Source organism: Alosa pseudoharengus, unplaced genomic scaffold, assembly GCF_046254945.1.
Source record: "Alosa pseudoharengus isolate Yale_2024_CS ecotype anadromous, Long Island Sound unplaced genomic scaffold, YU_APseudo_1.1 YU_APseudo_1.1_scf_15, whole genome shotgun sequence".
Taxonomy (NCBI): Eukaryota; Metazoa; Chordata; class Actinopteri; order Clupeiformes; family Clupeidae; genus Alosa; species Alosa pseudoharengus.
The window spans coordinates 28,057,655-28,077,922 of NW_027468620.1; the positions used below are offsets into that span (position 1 = coordinate 28,057,655).

The 20,268-nt window shown below is 41.0% G+C and overlaps 1 protein-coding gene across 5 annotated transcripts in view; it reads right to left on the reverse strand.

The window, feature by feature from the left end:
• rgs7a (regulator of G protein signaling 7a) overlaps positions 1 to 20,268 on the reverse strand; it is a 47,263-nt gene that overhangs the window by 13,625 nt on the left and 13,370 nt on the right. For 4 of the 5 annotated variants that reach the window (XM_076286140.1, XM_076286141.1, XM_076286142.1 and 1 more), the window contains exons 3-4: positions 4,857 to 4,953; positions 2,438 to 2,488 (exon numbers count right to left, since the gene is read on the reverse strand). In XM_076286140.1, the coding sequence (XP_076142255.1) occupies positions 2,438 to 2,488; positions 4,857 to 4,953 (148 nt within the window). Of the gene's footprint in view, positions 1 to 2,437; positions 2,489 to 4,392; positions 4,420 to 4,856; positions 4,954 to 20,268 lie in introns of those variants that run through there. The other variant, XM_076286143.1, reaches the window with a different exon arrangement.

Sequence of the window (20,268 nt, forward strand, 5' to 3'; positions counted from 1 at the left end):
GCAACAAAAAGATAATAGCCATGATATTCTCCAGGAGAATACACACATTAGAAACAAAGAAGTGCTTTCTGTTCAAAAAGGACAGGAGAGAATATGGTTGGACAGGATGCTTCAGCCATGGACTTTCTTCCAATGGTGGCTAGGATCACGTATGGTATTGTTAAATGTTATAATATATGACAATATGGTAAAACCTACACTATATAACATGTATCCATAACGTGCACCATGCTCCATTCCTACCTCTCTGGCATAAGGCTTGAACTCTCTGTGTAAATAAATGTATTGTGTTTGATGCAGGCCAACACAGCTGCCTCCCCACAGGAGTCTTAGCCCCAGGGGTTAGACAGAGAGCCCTAAGGTCAAACACCGCTGATCAATTCAATTTCACTCTATTTCATTCCCTTCCACCACTCATTTATTTCACCTGCCAACACCCTGTCTGGAGTCCAATGAAGCTGAGACTCGGAAAAAGCCTTTCATTAAATTTATTATTATTATTATAACCTCTATTTAACCAGGTTAGTCTCATTAGATAGAGATATAAAATCTCTTTTCAAGAGAGTCCTGGCCAAGATAGCAGAACAAATAGTTACACATCACAATCACAAAACAAACACAAAAGAGACAAAGACAACTAAAGTGCCATTAATTAAAACATTTGCACTGGATGGACTCATGTTCTATGGCTTTAACAACACCTTTAAAATAATTTAAGGAAATTAGACACTGTAGTTTGAGTGTTTTCTGTAGTTCATTCCAAGCAGAAGGCGCAGCAAACATGAAAGCCTTCTTGAACAACTCCGGGCTTGAGGTACATTCAATAAAATAGTGTTCTGAGACCTTAAGCCATAAGTACTCTGTGTAAAAGAAAGAAATTCAGATATGTAACATGGAAGCCTGCCTATAATGCCCTTATATATGAAGATATAGAGGTGAGTAAGTCGGTGATTTGACAGAGAGGGCAAATTCACTGTGGAGTAAAGCGTACAGTGATGAGTGAGGGATCTGCAATTTGAAATGAACCTTAAAGCTCCATGATACACAGCATCCAACATCTGAAGACACTTTGATGGGGCAACAGATCACCATAATCAATAATAAATTAAACAATAATAAATCCATTAAATTATGGAGCTGTGGCCTAGATAGAAATGCAACCCATTCCAGTTCAACTGGTAATATTCTAGCTAAGGAGGAGCTGGACCCCCTGTGCTAAATGCTACAGCCCAGTCAGCTGAGACAGGAGGAGCCCAAGGCTCATATCTATCTGAGATAGAGACTTGTGTGGAGCGAGCAGCACAAATAAAACAGCTCTCTCCAGGTGCTCCTTTAATGGCACTGAGCACACCGAGGCTCGTCTTGTCCTTGTCACTGATAGGGCAACAGAGACAGGAAATCACTCTTTTAATTTCAGGCCGTCCTTGAGAAACCTGACCTCATTCGCTGCCTGACAGAAGAGCGTCTCTCAAAGAAACATAAATGTGTGTATGTGTGTGTGTGTGTGTGGATGTGGGGGTGTGTTACACAGATGGAAAGAGAGAGAGAGAGAGAGAGAGAGAGGAAGAGAAAGGAAGCTGGAGATGAAGAGAGGGCGGGATACTGACGAGAGAAAGAGAAAAAGAAAGAGAGAGACAAATAGACAGCCACAAAGAGGTTGTGTGGGAACATGTTGAGTCAGCTCCGTGCAGGAGAAACTTGCCGCCATATCACAAGAGACACACGCAAGCGCAGACACACACACACACACACACATACACACACACACACAATCACACACACACACACACACAATCACACACAATCACACACACGCACTAGCATCTCCACGATCCACCTACACACAGGCAAACAGAAGACACTCAAACAGAAACACTCTCACAGAAATACACAAAAGAGTTGAAGACATACAGTACAGTCATGCTAATATATGCACTCTTCTCCAGAGGTACAGCGCACACTAGAGCACAAAATATTCCAAGTATGTTCGTCTCTGCTGGGTACGGTAGCCTCAAATACTCTCAGTTATGTAACAAAAATCAATGCATCGCTCACCTTACCTGTCGAAAGAACACCTTTCCTGGCCTAAACATCTCAAAAGAGATGGAGACTATATAAGTCCACTTAAACTACCATTAACCTCAAAGAGTTGACACTTGTGTGAGGTTCATACACGTACACACTGCTTTGTCTTTCCTTTCATGGATGGTTCTTTCCTGCCAGTAGGATGAGTGGGAGGTGTGGGTGCTTAGTTTGAAACTGAACGTATTCCCCCCTAGGCGCTTGTGTGTCTTTAACTGTGAAATGTGAAATCCTGAGGAGATGAGCCCTCGTGCAGACATGTAGACATGTCTGTCACCTGCATTAGCCTTTTGGTAGACTGGAGGGTCTGTGGGGGAGTCAGTTAGTTCTGTGTGGAGAACGACATTTGCATTACCTTGATCTTCGATGCTCAGGTTCTTCAGCATCCACTGGACAATATCAGAACCTGGGGTGGGAAATCACAAAAAACAGAGAAAGATGGAACTCTTCAGCTGTCTGAGACTGGTATGCTCAAAGGATCATGTGTTTGATAAATAAATGATAATGACAGATGATCATCTGTCAGAACCCCCCCCCCCCTCTCTGACACACAGATGCTTTTCAAGTGGAGGCGTGGGTGTTCAAATGCCAGCCCTGACAAATTATATGGATCACAATCTATTTCAAACCACCTACCTCTCCCTCCATTAGCTCAGATTATATGTTAACAGCCTCTGACTGAAAACGCTCTGCAACAACACAATCTCCTACACACACACAGTACACCACATAACTGGGCATACACACAACCACACTCTCTCTATCGCCCCCCCCCCCCACACACACACACACCCTTGCCCTTTGATACCGTGACCGTACCAGTGCTCACAATATTTTTGTGTAAATGTTGCTGTGGGATGGCTCATGAATATTGAAGCAGAAGAGTAAGAGGATTTGTCCCCTTCACCCACTCTCTCTAGGAGGATGTAAAGGACATTCTTTTTAACTTTGCACACAGCACATTCCATACCAACTAGCTGCATCCAACACTGTCAGAAAATACTGCTCATATATTTGAAGCAAAATGTTTTTAAACAAATGGTGAGCACAAGTTAAGACAATGTCAAAACACGATTTCAGCATGAGTTAGCTTTGTTTTTCCAGTAAGCACTGTGACATTTAAAAAAAAGTTGAAACTAGAAATAAATTAATTAAATACACAAATTGGAATTTGGAGACCTGAACTGACCTTTGTCATCCAAATTAATTAAATCCCAACATTAATTTTATTTCAATCATTATTTAATTCACTTATCATTTTACCTAGATAAATTGCAAGATATTTTATAGAAGTGCTATCAATGTACATTACTATGTGCTAATCCCCCAGCCATTCTCTTTTATGGATTTCCACCTTTAGAAACCCCACTAAGCTCCCTTTTGCTACAGAGGGCTTAGCTGGAGCTTTGACGGCTCTCATGGTACAGTAGACTCTCCAGTGCTGGTGCCGACTGAGAGGAGAATGGCTGCCGGTGTTTTATGAGGGATTGTTATTGCGGCACATGCTAATCTTCCCATGTCTGCGAGAGTGCTGGAAACCATTAGCAAAGTCTTTCTCATCCCAATCTCCCATTCCTCTCTTCGTGTCCCCGTCAGCACACACCGCCATTAAAACTCCGCCACTCTACACCCCTCTTTACTTACAAGTGGCCAGTTTGGACTCTGCATAAGGAATTGATTTAAACAGGAGTCGCAATCCACACCAGGATTTAGAACATCTAAACACTGGCACTGCTTTGACAAAGAGTAATTGGGAGATGTCTAACATTTCATGAATCTACGACGTTGTGGGGATGCAACTCAGGGCACTGTTTGAGGAGACAGCTTTGTTTTCACCTGTAACCGGCTGCTCCAGACAGTTGGCCCCTGGAGGGAGGAGAATGCAAAGAACACCACTAAAGTCTCACTGCCTGGGAGTATTTCTCCCTGTCTGGAGCAGAGAGACCTAGTTACGTGAATCCCCAAAGCCGAGCCAAAGATGGCGGTAGCCTCTTACTGGAGTAAGCAGGCCAGCTTTCAGCGCACATTTGGCCTCTCTCTGAACCGCCAAAAGACCTGGGGAGAAGACCCTGCTCTCTTTCAAAGAGCTCCCCTCCTATCTCCCAAGATGCACTTTTACCCCGACAGGAGGCTTGCTTAGAACTCTCTTCAGTTGCAGTGTCCCAGAGGGGAACTCATTTCCAGAGCATAACTCAATCACAGACAGGGCTGGGAAGACATCTACAGTAGAATATGTATCTGTTTCTTTGCTGCTCTGGGTGGGTACTTTACATCTGCTCTAACACATGAAACATCGGCGATGGTACACACTTAGGAATATTGATCCAACTCAGATCAGCTTAGAAGAACTTCTTCCTTTACAAAAAAGGGAGATGTGAAAAGAGAGAAAAGAAAATGTGAAATAAAACATACCACAAATTTGCTTTTGTACTCTTTGGTAAAAAGGTTCTTGTGTATAGTAATGGGGATGTCAAGATAAAAAGGAGTCTGCAAAATAACATAATTTGTTGTTTGTTCAGAAATAAGTAAATCCACTGAGAGAGTTTCAAACTAAATGTAAACATTGGAGAATATGTGTGCAAATCCTGGAAGCAAGTGTTAACAAATGGCAGTATGTTTAAGCCTCCTTGCTGTGCATGTGAAATGAAGACTAGATGACTAGCACACTTTGAGTACATGGTGAGTCTATGAGCTTGAATGGCTAGCTAGGAAGTGACTCATTGAGTCATTCTTTCTGCAGCCATTTTATTTCTCTAGAGGAAGTGGTGTCATACCTGAAAAGACACTGGGAATCTTGGTTAGAAAGCTCTTCACTGTGCGTATCGGTATTCCATTCTTCTCCTCCTGCATGCGGGCTATCACATCCTCCATCTGTGAAGGATGAAAAGGGGGGGGGGAAATAATGGACATTAGAATTAAAAATTAAAGAAATCAATGAAATATTCAATGTGACAGAGATGTGACACAATCAAATATTTAATATAAAGGAGAAAAACATGACTTGGCACTTTAAATTACATACTACTTCTAAGATTGAAGGATTGTATAGTGCAGTCAGGTGTATCACAATAAAGCTTTTTTTATAGTTTTCTGTATGCACACATACTTACTCTATTGATTCATAAATGTGGTTCTTTGCGCTGTAAGTCTTAAATGAAATGATAATCCTTTGCAGTTGCCATCCTATGGCACATCCTGCATTAGACCTAACTTACACTTTACATGTGACAACTCTCACAATGTGCTACACATTGCCTTTTGCACAATGCAAAATGACAACTCTGATTAAATCTGTTGGTTGACATTAGCTGTCCGGACAGGTGTGTGAACACAGAAACTATGCAAGCACAGGTTAAATTAGTGTGCTGGGAAACAAACTACATTTTACCAAACCAATTACACTTTACCAGTTACATCACAAGTGCAACCTGCATATTAGACCAAGGCATCATCACTGGCATTTCATTTGAATCTGACTGCACATAAACAGCACACAAAAATCAACGAGCTGTGGCTGTTGTATATGCAAGTCAATCAGGTTATCTTGCCTATGCAATTACACCGTGGCATCATTATACACAGTCATTAGTTTTACTTGTCACTGTGATCAGATTTCTTGTCCCAGATAACATGCTGTACATGCACAATAAAGAAATAAAAAACATCACAGTCCTGCAAACACACGGTACACCTACAGTCTGTAGGATCCAGTCACGATGTGAGCCAGACAACCTCTAGCTCCAGACATTTCCTAGAGTTTTCTGCCATCCCCCACATCTCCCCCTGTTCATCCCATCCAGGGCCATGTTTATAATCCTGTCCACTACATGAGGCAGGCTGCAGCATGCTCCCTAGCCAGACAGTAATTATAGCAGCAGCCTTTTAAGGCAGAATTAGCCTGACACCCCCATGTCAAAGCCCCAAATTAATCTCTTAAAAAATTTCTGGGAGCTGACCTGACTGAGATGATGAGCTATTGTAGTAGGGACTGACATGGATACTATACTGACCTCATTAAAAATAACCCTCGGTGAAAAGAACATAATCTCTGCAGGAATGGATCTGTGAATCATCTGTCTGGTCCCAGGAGGCAAGCCAGAGTTTCCAGGAACACACCATACTTCACGGATGAGCGCCAAGTGTGATATTAAATAATTTCCTCAACCATGAACACACACAGAGAAAAAAAAAGAAAATAAATGACTCTACTGCCTGTCCCAGCTGTTGTCTAAATATGAATGCATTTTCTATCAACTCACAACACTGTGTTAGACAGAGAAAATAACCATGTGACAGTTGATGTGCCCTGGTACATCTGGGAAGAGATGGATAAAGCTATTCTGACACGCAAGACTTTACAGCCTTTGCTTGAAGGGATTCTTGAGCGATATCAGCGGTAGGTAGGAGTAAAAAAATGCATAGAGGATGAGGTAGAACGAGGAAGCAGAATGGAAGAGAGGAGGGAAAAAAAAAGAGGAGGCTGAGCTTTGAGGCTTTCATTGGCATGTGACTAGAATAGAAGAGTGAGTCAGAAGACAACCAAGCCTAGATATGTCATCTTCTGATCCTCACTGTACTGCTTACACCACACATCTCACTCCTCACACTCTCCTCCACTATGCAACATTATATCTAATAAATGGACAACATGATCTCAACAACTCTATACATACTCAACATTTGACTAAGTCATCACAATGCTGAGGATTTTTATATTGCTAAAGTAATGTAGGGTAGAGATAGATCTCAGATCAGCAGTACTGTTATAATGTAGTGGGAGTTCAATTGAATCCAAAATGTTTTGCTGCTACCTTGGCAGTGTTCTAGAGGTTGTGCAGAAAAGGACAGAGAAATAATGATGCAAAGCCAGCGACAAAAATGCTCACAGTGGTGGAAAAGTAGGGGTGACATCACAGGGCTCTGGAGGACAAAAAGGTGAAGAAACAGAAGGCAAAACGAACTCTGACGTGAGTGCCTTCCATAATCTCAAACCACATATCACAACATCGGAAAAGAAGAAAGAAACATGTACTTTTTGAGATGAGATTACATTTAAAAAAGCATAGCCCCAGTCAGCAACCATAACTTAATTCATTTCCAAAGAAAGAACTGAAATATTGTGCTCCTCAAACCACACACTGTACCAGTTCTGACTCGCGAGAATAGTTCTTGCATTTGTTATTTTCTTATCAAGTCTACAAAGAGTCATGCAGGTGCCTCGGGGCCAAACAAAACGCAGAGTCTGGGGAAGTGAGCGAAGCAACCTTTTCATTTTTCATCTCAAGATTGAGCACGATCCACACTCAGCTGCTAGGTGATTACTGAGGAGACAGACTCTTCCACAGCTCACTTTCTTCACTTCAAAACGTTGCTGATTAGTCCATGGGCCAGACCAGATACCGGTACCATCTGGGTGGGCAAATTCTAGTTGTGATTTTTTTATACCTACACATCCCTAGTTTATGTTTTGATATGATAGACCTCTGAGATTGGTAGCTTTTTAGTGGTTATCACCTAATGAAGTAAACCACCCTCTAATATAAATCACATTTTAGACGCCGGGTGCATATCCTGGTTGAAGCCATGGTTAAGACACTTGTCAGTGTTGTATAATATTGGTATAAGTTTGGTATCATCTTAAAGAGTACACCCTAAGCTTTCATTTAAGCACATTGGTGAAGCCCTCTGACAAACACAGAGGTCACTGGAGCTCTTTGAACCAACAAAAACACAACATTTTCCACAATTTCTGCCTAAACTATACACTTTCTTTATGCCCTGTTGCATCAAAGAATAGTACAGATACAAAAGACAGAAACTGAAATACTCTCTGGTCTCCAAGGATTCTGGAAATGTATGCTTTACCCATACTACTTCATCGTTGGATTTGATTTCAGGGCTAAACTAAGAAGGATGACTTTGGCCAAAATTCCGCACATGAGTGTAAATGTAACATTTTGGCTACAGCTACATCAGCCTATGTAATCTAGCTAAGTGTATAAGTTTAAATGGTAAGTAAGGTCATACGTTTATAACCATGTTAGGGAGTACACTCCAGCAGCATCTTGCACAAAATAAAGTCCTGTGAGAATTTTGGTATGAAAGCAAGCCACTATGCTAGATGCCTCAAGGGGACCCTGATGGTTTATAAAAAGCATGGTGGCACTCTGGGAAATGGTGTGGTCAAATAGTTTTGACATATTTAGTGCTTTTGTTTGAACTGACATTTTCGCGACACTTTAAAATCGATGTTGTCATTCTGTAGGCATTATGCTCCAACAGGGTTATATTTGGTATCACACTGACTGGTATAAGACCTCCTGCATCACTAGCATGTTTATTTGGCAATATATCAGCTACTTCTTGAGCGAATAGCCAACAAGTGATTTTTTTAACCAAGTTTGATATGTGTTTTTGCTGTCCGCAGTTCACTAAAGTTTTTTCACTAAAAATTCTGACAACATAGTGATAATATCACAACTTTTCTGTGCTATTGCTGGTTAATTTGATATGAAAAGATGATTTGCTTGATAAACAGATATCATATTGCTAGATATTCTACAAAATGTAACCCTACCCCCTAATTTCTAAAATATGTCAACATTTTTATCTAGCCTTTGTCAATGTTCATGTATAATTTAACTAAACGTTTCAATGGATACTTGAAGCATGGACATGCGATGATCAAGTGAGGTGTTCCATGTACTTTAATGATTACATGATATGTGATTTGGACCTTGGACCTTTGGATCAATGACAACCACAAAAAGTTCCTCAGGTTTGCCTTTCGAGGTGTGGGCTACGAGCCCTCCCATTTGGCCTTGCGCTCAGCCCTCACGTCTTTGTGAAGGTCACCGAAGAGGCTATAGCTTCCACTAAATGTCTGTGTTTGGCTGCCACAGATATATCCCTAAAGCACCCCTACAACCAGGCGCTAATGAGTAATACGCAAGAAATATGGAAAGTATAACTACTCCTCTTTACTGTCCAAGAGGATATGATACACTAAACGTTGTCCCAATTCTTCTTTTTTACACTTATTTATCATAAGGGTCCATAGTTATACACACAGTACGAACGTCAGTAGTGTTTGGAAAGAATATCAACAACACTGTTTAACCCTTAAAGGTGTACTGTCACACCGGTGTGATGGGAATGTTGAGAAATGAACGTTCTAAAGAATATCTGGGTTCATTGAATTCAACATAGAATTTTAGAACCTTCAATTGTTGCGGAACTTAGAATGTTCAAAAACCTACACCTTTAAGGGTTAAGGAGACCTGTTTTCCATCTCTCTCAATGTACCCATTAAATCCTCCTCTCTTGTCTGCAATTCCCACAGAACTAGACTGAGCCATAGTTTAGAGACCGACACACTGGCCAGTGCTGTTTTGTGTTGCACAACCTTGCAGTGCATAAACAGAAAACCCCCTGCAAGCCAATACAAGCAATGGAAAGTCGAGTTAATGGTGGTGCATGGGGCCATTAACATCAAACAAGCAACACCAAAAAGCAGTGTTTAAATAGCCAACCTGCGGGGAGTGAGCGTAATTGCCGGACACATAACACAGCCAACCAATGAAATGCTGGGAAAGAGATCTGTCTGAAGACTGAAAAACAAATGACTTGTAGAGTGAACATAACACCTCTAATCTTATATATGGTATAGATTATTAAATACCATATGTTGTGCTGCAAGTGAGCTATAAACACCAAAATGTGCCAGCCAAAAAATGCATTTACTTTCATCTTCACAGCAATACAGCAACCAACAAATCGTATCACTTTAAAAGGGGATTGCAGATCAAATAACTATGAGCAGAACAGAAAGCCATGGCCTTAATCATATTTGTTGACTGTGTTTTCCAAATTACAAGGGGGATGCAACCATATAACTACATCTCTTTATCATACATTCCAGTTTCTGGACAAATGACAATGTGAGAAGAATGTACTTCTTTCTTTGCACAGAAACCCTCTCTTAGACCAAAACAATCTGTCCTCTCATCACAGTAACAGCGAGACAGTGACAGAAAACAGTAAACCTCAAAAAAAACTCTAAACCACAATGTCCTGGGTGATTGTACAACTGATATTTGATTTGTCAGACAGGGCTATGGCAAAATAGCCATATTTCTGTAATGGTCCTCAGTTTAGTTTTGGTTGGCTTAGCTTTTCTTGCTTATATTAAATGTGTAGTGTCTTTCTATGTCACATAAGCTATTTTATTTCAGATTTCCTTTACATTTACATTCTGCTTTGCTGTTTTGTTTCTCATTTCTCTGTAGAAAAGAACTGGGATATGTACCTGTTTAGTGTCTATAAAGGATGGGCCATTGTGGGGCTTTTGCATTTTAGCTATCATAAAAGGAAATGATGGCCCAAAACAATTTTACACACAGCTCCTGTTCCTGTTCCCTCGCCCCTCTGTTACTATGGCAACCAGTGGAGATAGTGATGACGCCATTGCTCACATCTCTATGTCACCCTTAAGGATACAGAAACAAGGAGAGACGGCCACCGTGAGTGGGGGGGGGGGGGGGCTGCTGGAGAAAGTTATTGTATTGTGAAGGACAAATGTCGTGGCAGGGGAAAAAAGATGACTGAATCATTTTGATTCATGCAGCCCTTTTCTGCTCTACACAGTGCGCTCCGTACACACACTCTGAATCTCCGGAACTCCTCAAAACTTCCCCCTCATTCTCTTCAAACCTTTGTGATGCAGACAAACACCCTGCCCTTCAACCAGAGGCTGCGGATCATACCAGATGCTTTAGGCCTCTCTCTGAGGCTCATTTCCAGCTCGGCTGCCACAATACACACTCCCACAAAGACAGACATCATGAACAGCCACGTTTACAGCCCCCACCAATGAGAGGCAGAATTTACAGTGCCTCGGCTCCGCCGTCAGTGCCTGTTTAAACTCCAGTGGGAGTCTGACGACAATTCCTCTTTCACACAGTGAAACTCTGAGATTAGATAAGTGCAGTGGGTTGGGTGAATACAGAGCTGCTGTCAGACTTAATCAGATTGGTTAACTGACACATGGTGTCAAACAGTGGCAGACTGTTAAGCCTTACACTTACACCTGCAAATGACCTCAAGGCAACCGCGCATTGTTCCCAGAGAGGAATTAGAAAGAAGAGAACAGGAGGCACAAAAACAGACTTCACAGAGTAAAAGGGAGCTGTTTGCCATTTTGAATATGTGAGCTTTTTTATCCTAATGTATCTGTTTAAATAATGCAAAATCAGTGTATGCCAAAGACCACCCAAACATGGTTCTTTGAAAAAATCCCAAGCTCAGTTCATGTGTCTGTGATGATTTTATATACATATGGCAAAATAGGACAGATTTTGAAGCTGAGGTTATTATCGGCATATGTCACACAACATGAAATAATTAAGAAAGAATATTTGTTTGGCTGTTAAAAAGTGTTGTTTGTCTTTAAAAGTATTTGCACCCAGTCCTCTTGTTTACACATTAGCTGCCTGCACAAACGCGCGCAAGCACACACATACGCACACACACGCACACACACACACACACACACACACACACATACACAGCGGTAGCTCCTCTTAGGTGGGGTTAGCAGATGGCTCCTGCCATTCTGTGTGTTGGATGGAAGAGGTGTTTTTTCCACATGATCGGCGGCGATGACAAAAACCACACACACATGATCGGAGGCGATGACAAAAAACACACACACATCACTCTTTTGTGCTTTGAAGTCTCCCTTAGCACTTCTGATCTGTCGACAGTTTCTCTGATATCATCTGTATTGGCCATGGTCAGGCTCACTACAAAACTGTTGTTGGTATGACACCATTCCAGATCTAATTTTAGCTGGAGGAGCCAGTGAAACTGAACAGCCCGTTTGCCTTTGTTGTCTATTGCTTATTTATTACCTCTGTTGTCAGGACACGTATGCAATTATTCATCGAAGTGTTCAATAGCAGAGGGCTCCTCAAAAGGTGGTGCTGAGTATTATTAGCAATGTCCAGGGCACCATTCTGTAGAGCTGATTCAAAAACACACAATCAGTCCACATCTGCTTCAGTATCTGTGGATCTCCAAATTGGTCAAAAGCTGTCATAGAAAGAATGACCATTACAGGTTTCTGTCAGAACAAACAGCATGGATGTGAAATAGCTTTGAAAATAGAAGGAAATGCAGCAGAAGGAAAATAAAACCTGTTTTTCTCTCCTCATCTCTCTCTCCAGCCCTCCACTGGCCTGTTTGCAGGATATTGGCAGCATCTCTGCATTCGGGCATATGGACGTGGGCACTTCCTGAGATCCACAGCTGCACAGTTCTGGGCAACTCGGATCATTTCATGATATATCCTTAGCCTGCATCTCTTGTCAGACAACTTCGTAAAGGGCTTAGGCAAGAAATTCAATCAACTTGATATCAATTTTTTTGTAAGTCTCTTCAGATAACTGCAATTCAGCCTTAAGACTTAAAATATATTTTTTATTATTCATCCTTTGTTTAACCAGGGTAGTCACATTGAGACAGTCACCTATTACCGCCCTCTTTACACCCTATTTCCAGCCTCTTACGTGCATGTGTCACTTAATATTCATTTCTATACAAACCAAGACGGCGGATTCGTAAAGAAACGCAAGCACCCACACCATAAGTATATCTAAATTAGCTATGTACCAAAAATTTCATTTTACTGTGACTCGAAGAGCTGTAAACAGTGTTGTAAGGTTGCGTGTACAAATCCGCTTGAAGCTCCAGTGGAATTTAAATTTTTGACGAGAATTCTCGGTTTAACCGTTGATGCCGTGTGAATGGGCGGGAATAGGGCACCCACCAGCCCAGCACTAGACTCCAAGCGTGGTAAACAGAATCGGATATTTCAGGCAGTAAAAGCCCCGGTAAAAACCAAACCAGATTTTGTTCAAATCTACACACCATGGCTACTGAAAATTTTAAGGTTAATTTATTTATTTTAAAGTATTAAAAACCATTGTTGTTTTAGAATTTTCGAACAAAAGGGGCGGTAATTGGAGCTTTTACAATAACTGCTTTATAAATGAAAATGTACCAATGAAGTTGTCTACGTATTGACAATGGAAGCCAACCAGATAGACTGCATAGATTACAGTGGTGAGTAGAGTACCCAAGACTTATAGTTATAAAACGTAGTGCAGAATGATAAACAGAATTCAATGAGTGCAGCACGGTCTTTGAGCAGGCAAGTACAAAATGTCCCCTTAATCTAAAGCAGATAAAAAGGTGGCTGTAACAAGTGGCTTTGTTTCTATAAAAGAATCCTAGCTTTACCTTAAGATACTTTACTAAGTTTATCACATGGAGATTAAAAGACAGATTTTCATCCAGTAAAACAAATCAATATTTGTAAGATGACACCCTTTGTATTTGTTGGCCCTAAAGTGGAAATCTGAGGCAATGATTTTACATGAAACTTTGTGAATAATATATATATATATATATACCAATTTCAATTTAAGTAGATTTTCTTGCAGTGTCGCAAATGCCTCCTGAAGTTTTTTCAGTGCCTCTAGTGGTGAAGGGGCAGAACAATAGACAATGGTGTCATACAGGTGCATACTGGCATTAGTCATATGTTCACAAATATCATATATATATAAATATATAGTGAACAGTAATGGCCCTAGTATGGAGCCTTGTGGAACTCCAATCTTAATAGCAGCTTCTTCTGGTATTATACCATCACATATTACACATTGAAATCTGTTTAAACCAACCCATCCCTTTTGCAGACATACCAATTTTTGCCAGACAACTTAATAAAATATCATGATGTACAGTATCAAATGCCTTAGAAAGATCAACAAATAGTGCTGCACATGAGCTTTTACTATCAATCGCGCTAATAATATCATCAACCACTTTAATAGCTGCTGTGATAGTTCTATATAATATATATATATATATATATATATATATATATTATGCTTTTCCCTGAAACCTGACTGGAAAGAGCTGAGGACTCTTTTAATTGATCACTGACAAGAGACACTGACAATTATGATAAATCTGCTTTCCTTATGTCAGATAACTGGATCAAGCAAAGCAAAGGAGAGGGTATATTTTTAGAAACCTCTAATAAGATGTAAACATTATGAACATTAAAAACACAAGGACAGAGAATCGGGAGGACTTTACATTTTTGTAGATTCATCATCCCAAGAGGCTTCTATCAATAAGGAACCAGCAGCTCGCAACTATTTCTTTCACTCCATATCCACTTCAGTAGAAGTGTTCTTCATTCCAACAATGTACTGGCAATGTATAAACAATGCACAGTCTCTGGACAATCTCTGATTTTAGAACCACAGCTAAAGTTATCTAGAAATAGAACTACTTTCACATTCCTCTTTAGTACAAAGGTTTGGTCAGCATTTAGGTTCAAATAGATAGGTCTGTGCATCAAACTTCAGATGAAAGATTCTTAACGATCAATAGCGCCCATTACCACAGGCCCAGGTGGCCATTAACCAACATCTCATCCCAAATCGAAAATGTTTCGCTTAGAATATCCACTGTCTGACCGTAAGTAAGACTGTACACACCAGACATCACAGGGAGAGGACATGAAACTGTAGAAATAACTAGTATGACAAAGAGACTAAATGATCTTTCCACTTAGGGGGCTTTCTGGTAAACAATCCGATTTTTCCTGGCGACAAGGCATCTCTTTCCTGTCATCACTTTATCCATCTTTCAAGAAAGAGAAAGGCTGAATATGGCTGTTATTCTCAAGACCATCTCACCTATATTTAGGGACATAATAAAACATGTATACAGAGTAGATCCTTTTCATTCTGTCTCTGAAGAAAATATTGGATTAACTTGTAATGTGGACTCTGGTTTTACAGTGATTTATCGGTCAGCTTACAAAATGTATTTAGTTCCTTATAAAAACAGACATAACTTTATCAACTAATTCCAAAGGTTACATAACATGGGTGTAATAAACTTATCAATTTAATCCTGTAACTTGTGTTGTGTTGTGTTATGCAGATTTGATCAGTAGTTGAAAATATTGCAATGTCACTGCAACTACTGCAATATACTGCAGTGTCATGGTTTGTAAGTATATTGCATCAACTCTAGCAGCAACATCAACAAACATCCTTTACTTTAAAGGAACAAAACAATGGCACCATTGAGATCTTGAGTGTTCATGCTCATGGTGGTAATAAAGTATGGCCTTTAACATGGTATCAGAGAACATAATGAACATCATTAAAATATAAAAACTTTTAAGGCTAATGGGAATCCATTAAACAAAGACACGGTGGCAGCAGATTCTCTGGAGACCCCACATGATCATTTGTGTTCCCTTACTTCATTAATTTACATACAATGTAATACACGATTGAATTGGAGGTGAATGCCATCTCCTATTTAGTTGGTTCAGCATACCATAATAATCTCATGTTTTCAAGACAAACATGTGTAATTCATATATAATGTTCTTTAGTCAATTTGACAACCCATCTCTTTCTTGTTTCCAGTGTAGCTGCCCATGGCCCATGGGGCTGAAACTGTTCTGGATGTTCACCTCACTTGCTCCATGTTGCTTGCCTATTCTTGTCTGTTTTGCCCATAAAGTCGACTGGCTTTCAGGCTTAACATGCCTCAGTAGGCTCAGAGAGAGGGATATAATGTGATCACATATTATGACCATCAATGGGGTAAGAAGTTAAGAAGTCAATTTAATAGCCCAAATATTTGTTTAAGTGCATCTATAATATCAAGACACATGTGGCACAACCAGCTCAATTACAGGAAAACCCATTTCTGCACAGACACTATGCACCATGTGTATTCCCGTTTGCACCACTGGGCAAGTATCTGGCCCAATGTTGCCAAAAATGACTACATGAAATTGCTGCTGTGCCCTTGACTGTTTAGCACCTTGAAAACACAGCAGGCTCCAAAAAGATGTACACACACATCTTATGTGTCCACAGCATGCAGTCTTGCCAGAAAGGGTACTGCTGTATAATTCTGCATCCCAGCTCTCCCACTCCTGATGCATGCTTGTACCTCAGGGCGACTCCTGTCCCTCATTTTTCTCACTTTCTCTCTCTCTCTCTCTCTCCCTCTCTCTCTCTCGCTTTCTCCCTAACTCTCTCTTTTTCTGTCCCCGGACTACACCATTTCACACCCTAAGGGAAATACCTTCAATCATCCTCATCTGACCCATCATAGGTTAACTAAGTTCACAATGCCAAAAATAAAGCAGGAATGCAGTAAAGCCTCTAATTTTACTGCTTTTAGCTTCTCTTTACTGCTCTCTTGTATTACACCTCTCTCCATTTCTGTGATTATATGATTTTAGAGCAACTTTCGCAACTTTAAAACTCAACATCCCACTGCTTTTTTCAGGTCAAATAAAGAGAGAAAGCCCATAGCCCGCAACAAGGTAATACAGAGAGCCCAACACCCACACAATGACTCATATACTTGTGCATTCAATACAGAAGGCAGAACATGAGCCTAAGCTGTCCATTTTCATGCAAAGGTCCAAAATGAACTGGCCCAAGCAGAGGGACGTACCCCGAGCAGCTCTTCTTTCGCTTTCTCTTGTGCTTTGAAGTCTCCCTTAGCACTTCTGATCTGTCGACAGTTTCTCTGATATCATCTTGCCTGATTGTATTGGCCATGGTCAGGCTCACTACAAAACTGTTGTTGGTATGACACCATTCCAGATCTAATTTTAGCTGGAGGAGCCAGTGAAACTGAACAGCCCGTTTGCCTTTGTTGTCTATTGCTTATTTATTACCTCTGTTGTCAGGACACGTATGCAATTATTCATCGAAGTGTTCAGTAGCAGAGGGCTCCTCAAAAGGTGGTGCTGAGTATTATTAGCAATGTCCAGGGCACCATTCTGTAGAGCTGATTCAAAAACACACAATCATTCCGCATCTGCTTCAGTATCTGTGGATCTCCAAATTGGTCAAAGGCTGTCATAGAAAGAATGACCATTACAGGTTTCTGTCAGAACAAACAGCATGGATGTGAAATAGCTTTGAAAATAGAAGGAAATGCAGCAGAAGGAAAGACGTACACACTCATCTTATGTGTCCACAGCATGCAGTCTTGCCAGAAAGGGTACTGCTGTATAATTCTGCATCCCAGCTCTCCCACTCCTGATGCATGCTTGTACCTCAGGGCGACTCCTGTCCCTCATTTTTCTCACTTTCTCTCTCTCTCTCTCTCTCCCTCTCTCTCTCTCTCTCGCTTTCTCCCTAACTCTCTCTTTTTCTGTCCCCAGACTACACCATCTCACACCCTAAGGGAAAGGCTTGTTGAAATACCTTCAATCATTCTCATTTGACCCATCATAGGTTAACTAAGTTCACAATGCCAAAAATAAAGCAGGAATGCAGTAAAACGTTACTGCTTTCAGCTTCTCTTTACTGCTCTCTTGTATTCCACCTCTCTCCTTTTCTTTGATTATATGATTTTAGAGCAACTTTCGCAAGTTAACTTTAAAACTCAACATCCCACTGCTTTTTTCAGGTCAAATAAAGAGAGACAGCCCATAGCCCGCAACAAGGTGATACAGAGAGCCCAACACCCACACAATGACTCATATACTGTACTTTCAATACAGAAGGCAGAACATGAGCCTAAGCTGTCCATTTTCATGCAGAGGTCTAAAGTGAATCGGCCCAAGGAGAGGGAGGTACCCTGAGCAGCTCTCCTTTCACTTCAAAAGCTGGAGCCTGCTTGTTACCTGCCAGAGCTTTTGGCCAGAAGCCCTAAACTAGCTTTAGACATTTAGAAGAGTAAAATATTTGAATATATAAGTTGACACTTCCTCTCTCTCTCAGTATTTTCACTTTGCTCTCTCTCTCTCTCTCTCTCTCTCTCTCTGTGTCTCTTTGTGTGTGGGCGGTATGTGAGAACTCTACAGTGAGGGAGAATCGCTGCCCACCTGCTATGCCAAGGCCCCATTTCTAAATAAATAAATTACATAAAACAGAAAAAATGCAGCATAATAACACAAGCAAAAGGACATTTGGTGGAGTGATGGATTAAATATGAACATCACACCCACAACATGAACATTAAGTTCAGCGCTCACTGTTACGTAAGGTTCAAACTAATGCATGATTGCTTCACCGTTGTCAAGGTCATGGTGAGCTAAATGGTAATACCTCAGACATTCCTTTCTACCCCTCTGGAAAAGGCGTTACCTACTACAGGCTGTATGGTCGTCCTTGGAAGACCCTATAAAACACTCCGCCATACATGAACATAGCAACAGTCACCAGCACATCTCTGCTCATCTCTAGAAACATGATCGTCCATCATCATTGTATTTTGCCACAGTGAAAGTATCCTCTTTTGGCAAGGTCATCTACACAGTTCTGAAAGATTTTTCAAGGTGTTGCTGTTTTTCAATATGTTAAGTTGAGGGCAAATTACCCTGAATATGATTACGGAGAAACCACCTTTCCGAGCGTTATCAGAATCTGAGAGTCATGTTTGCCCATGCAGGCAAACAACAAAATGAGAGACAGAGATAGAAAAGGAAGGGGGGAAAACAGACACGTCAAAGAAGAGGAGGGGTGAGGTGTCTATTTTTAGACTCTGATCAGAAAGACAGTGGAGAGATGGAGAGATAGAGAGAAAGAGAGAGAGAGAGAGAGAGAAGGGAAAGGAAGGTGGGGAAATAGAAGGAGACAGACAGACAGAGGGAGGGAGGGAGGGAGGAAAGAGATTAAAAAAGTGGATGGTGAGACAGAGTTTGAGAGAAGAAAGAGGGATAACTCGCCCCTCCAATGTTACACGTGCCTGACAACAGGGGACTCGGTGTGAGCGGAATAGTGATGAAGCCCCACCAGCTGGCGGTGCTTACCGTCACCGGCATCCACAGCATCGTCTGGAGAAAGTGCGTCAGTCAGCCCAGACAGTCGGCCTCTAAGGTCACTCCCCCAGACTAACACAAGTGCCGTCAAAATCCCACAGCCGTCACGTTCCGAAACAAAAAACAACACTTTAGCACCCTTAGCAATTACATAACTCAATTCTATCCAAATGAAACAAGTCAGTCAGTTTCACCACAGCATGTCTGTGTGGTCTGTAATGATCAGGAGCGACAGACAGAGCGATACAGGGCAGGCTGGTCTCTGTGCAGTCGGGCAGGGCGTTCTAATCAACACCTCCATACCTGTGATTGTTCCCTGCACAGTGCCAGAAGGTCAAAACTAAAATGAGCGGTGTGATGTTGACGATAAACATCCTTAACCTTGATCAACTCAAAGACAATTTTACGATCCAACCAAAGACTCATTTTTCCATTAGATAGCCATGAAAACACTTAAACTTGCTTGCTTCGGTATTTTTGGCATAAAGCTCAACCAAAAGCATATCTGTCTAATATTTAAAGTAATTGCATATTGAAAAATGGTGCACTGTACTCATGTTTTTGTTCAAGCTAATTTTATTTGAGAAGATACAATGACCTTCAATGAAAAACGAATCCATTATAATATGGATTATGTCTCATTCTATGGAATACAAGGCTCGAGGTGGTACTGTGCCCAAAGACTATAGCCGTGCTCTTCGCATTACTCCCATATGGAAAGGAACTAGGAAGTATAGTTGTGGCATGATCTTCCAAAGCATGTAGGCTGGAAGATGCAGCACCAGTGACTGAAGTCTCGAGGCACCATAAAAAATAATCATCAGTAAGCAGACATAAAACAAGATAATCCACAGGACTCGGATTTCACACCCTGCAGATTTGTCAGAGAACTGTCTTGAACTGGCGGAGAGCAGGTGATCCTCAGGGACAGCAGAGAGGAAGAGGGAGGAGAACACACAGCGGCTGCCGAGAAAACCAGGCATGGAGAGGCCACGCAAAATCCTAACAAATTTCATCACAAACCATTCTTGTTTGGGGAGCAATAAACAGGGTTGTTTAATTATCAATTTGTGGGGGGAACTGTACAGAAAATATGTAGTCAATTTCAATGTCTTACTATTTGTTAGATTATATTCACCAAATGGTTATGGCCTCAGGTTGGGGAAATGAGATTGTTGTTTTGAAGAGTACCAGTTTTATGCAGCTTTGCAGCACCAAACAGTAATGCACCAATACAGTACAGGTACAAAGTCAGTGAACAAGGCTTACTTTGAAATGCAGTTCTGTAAATGTAA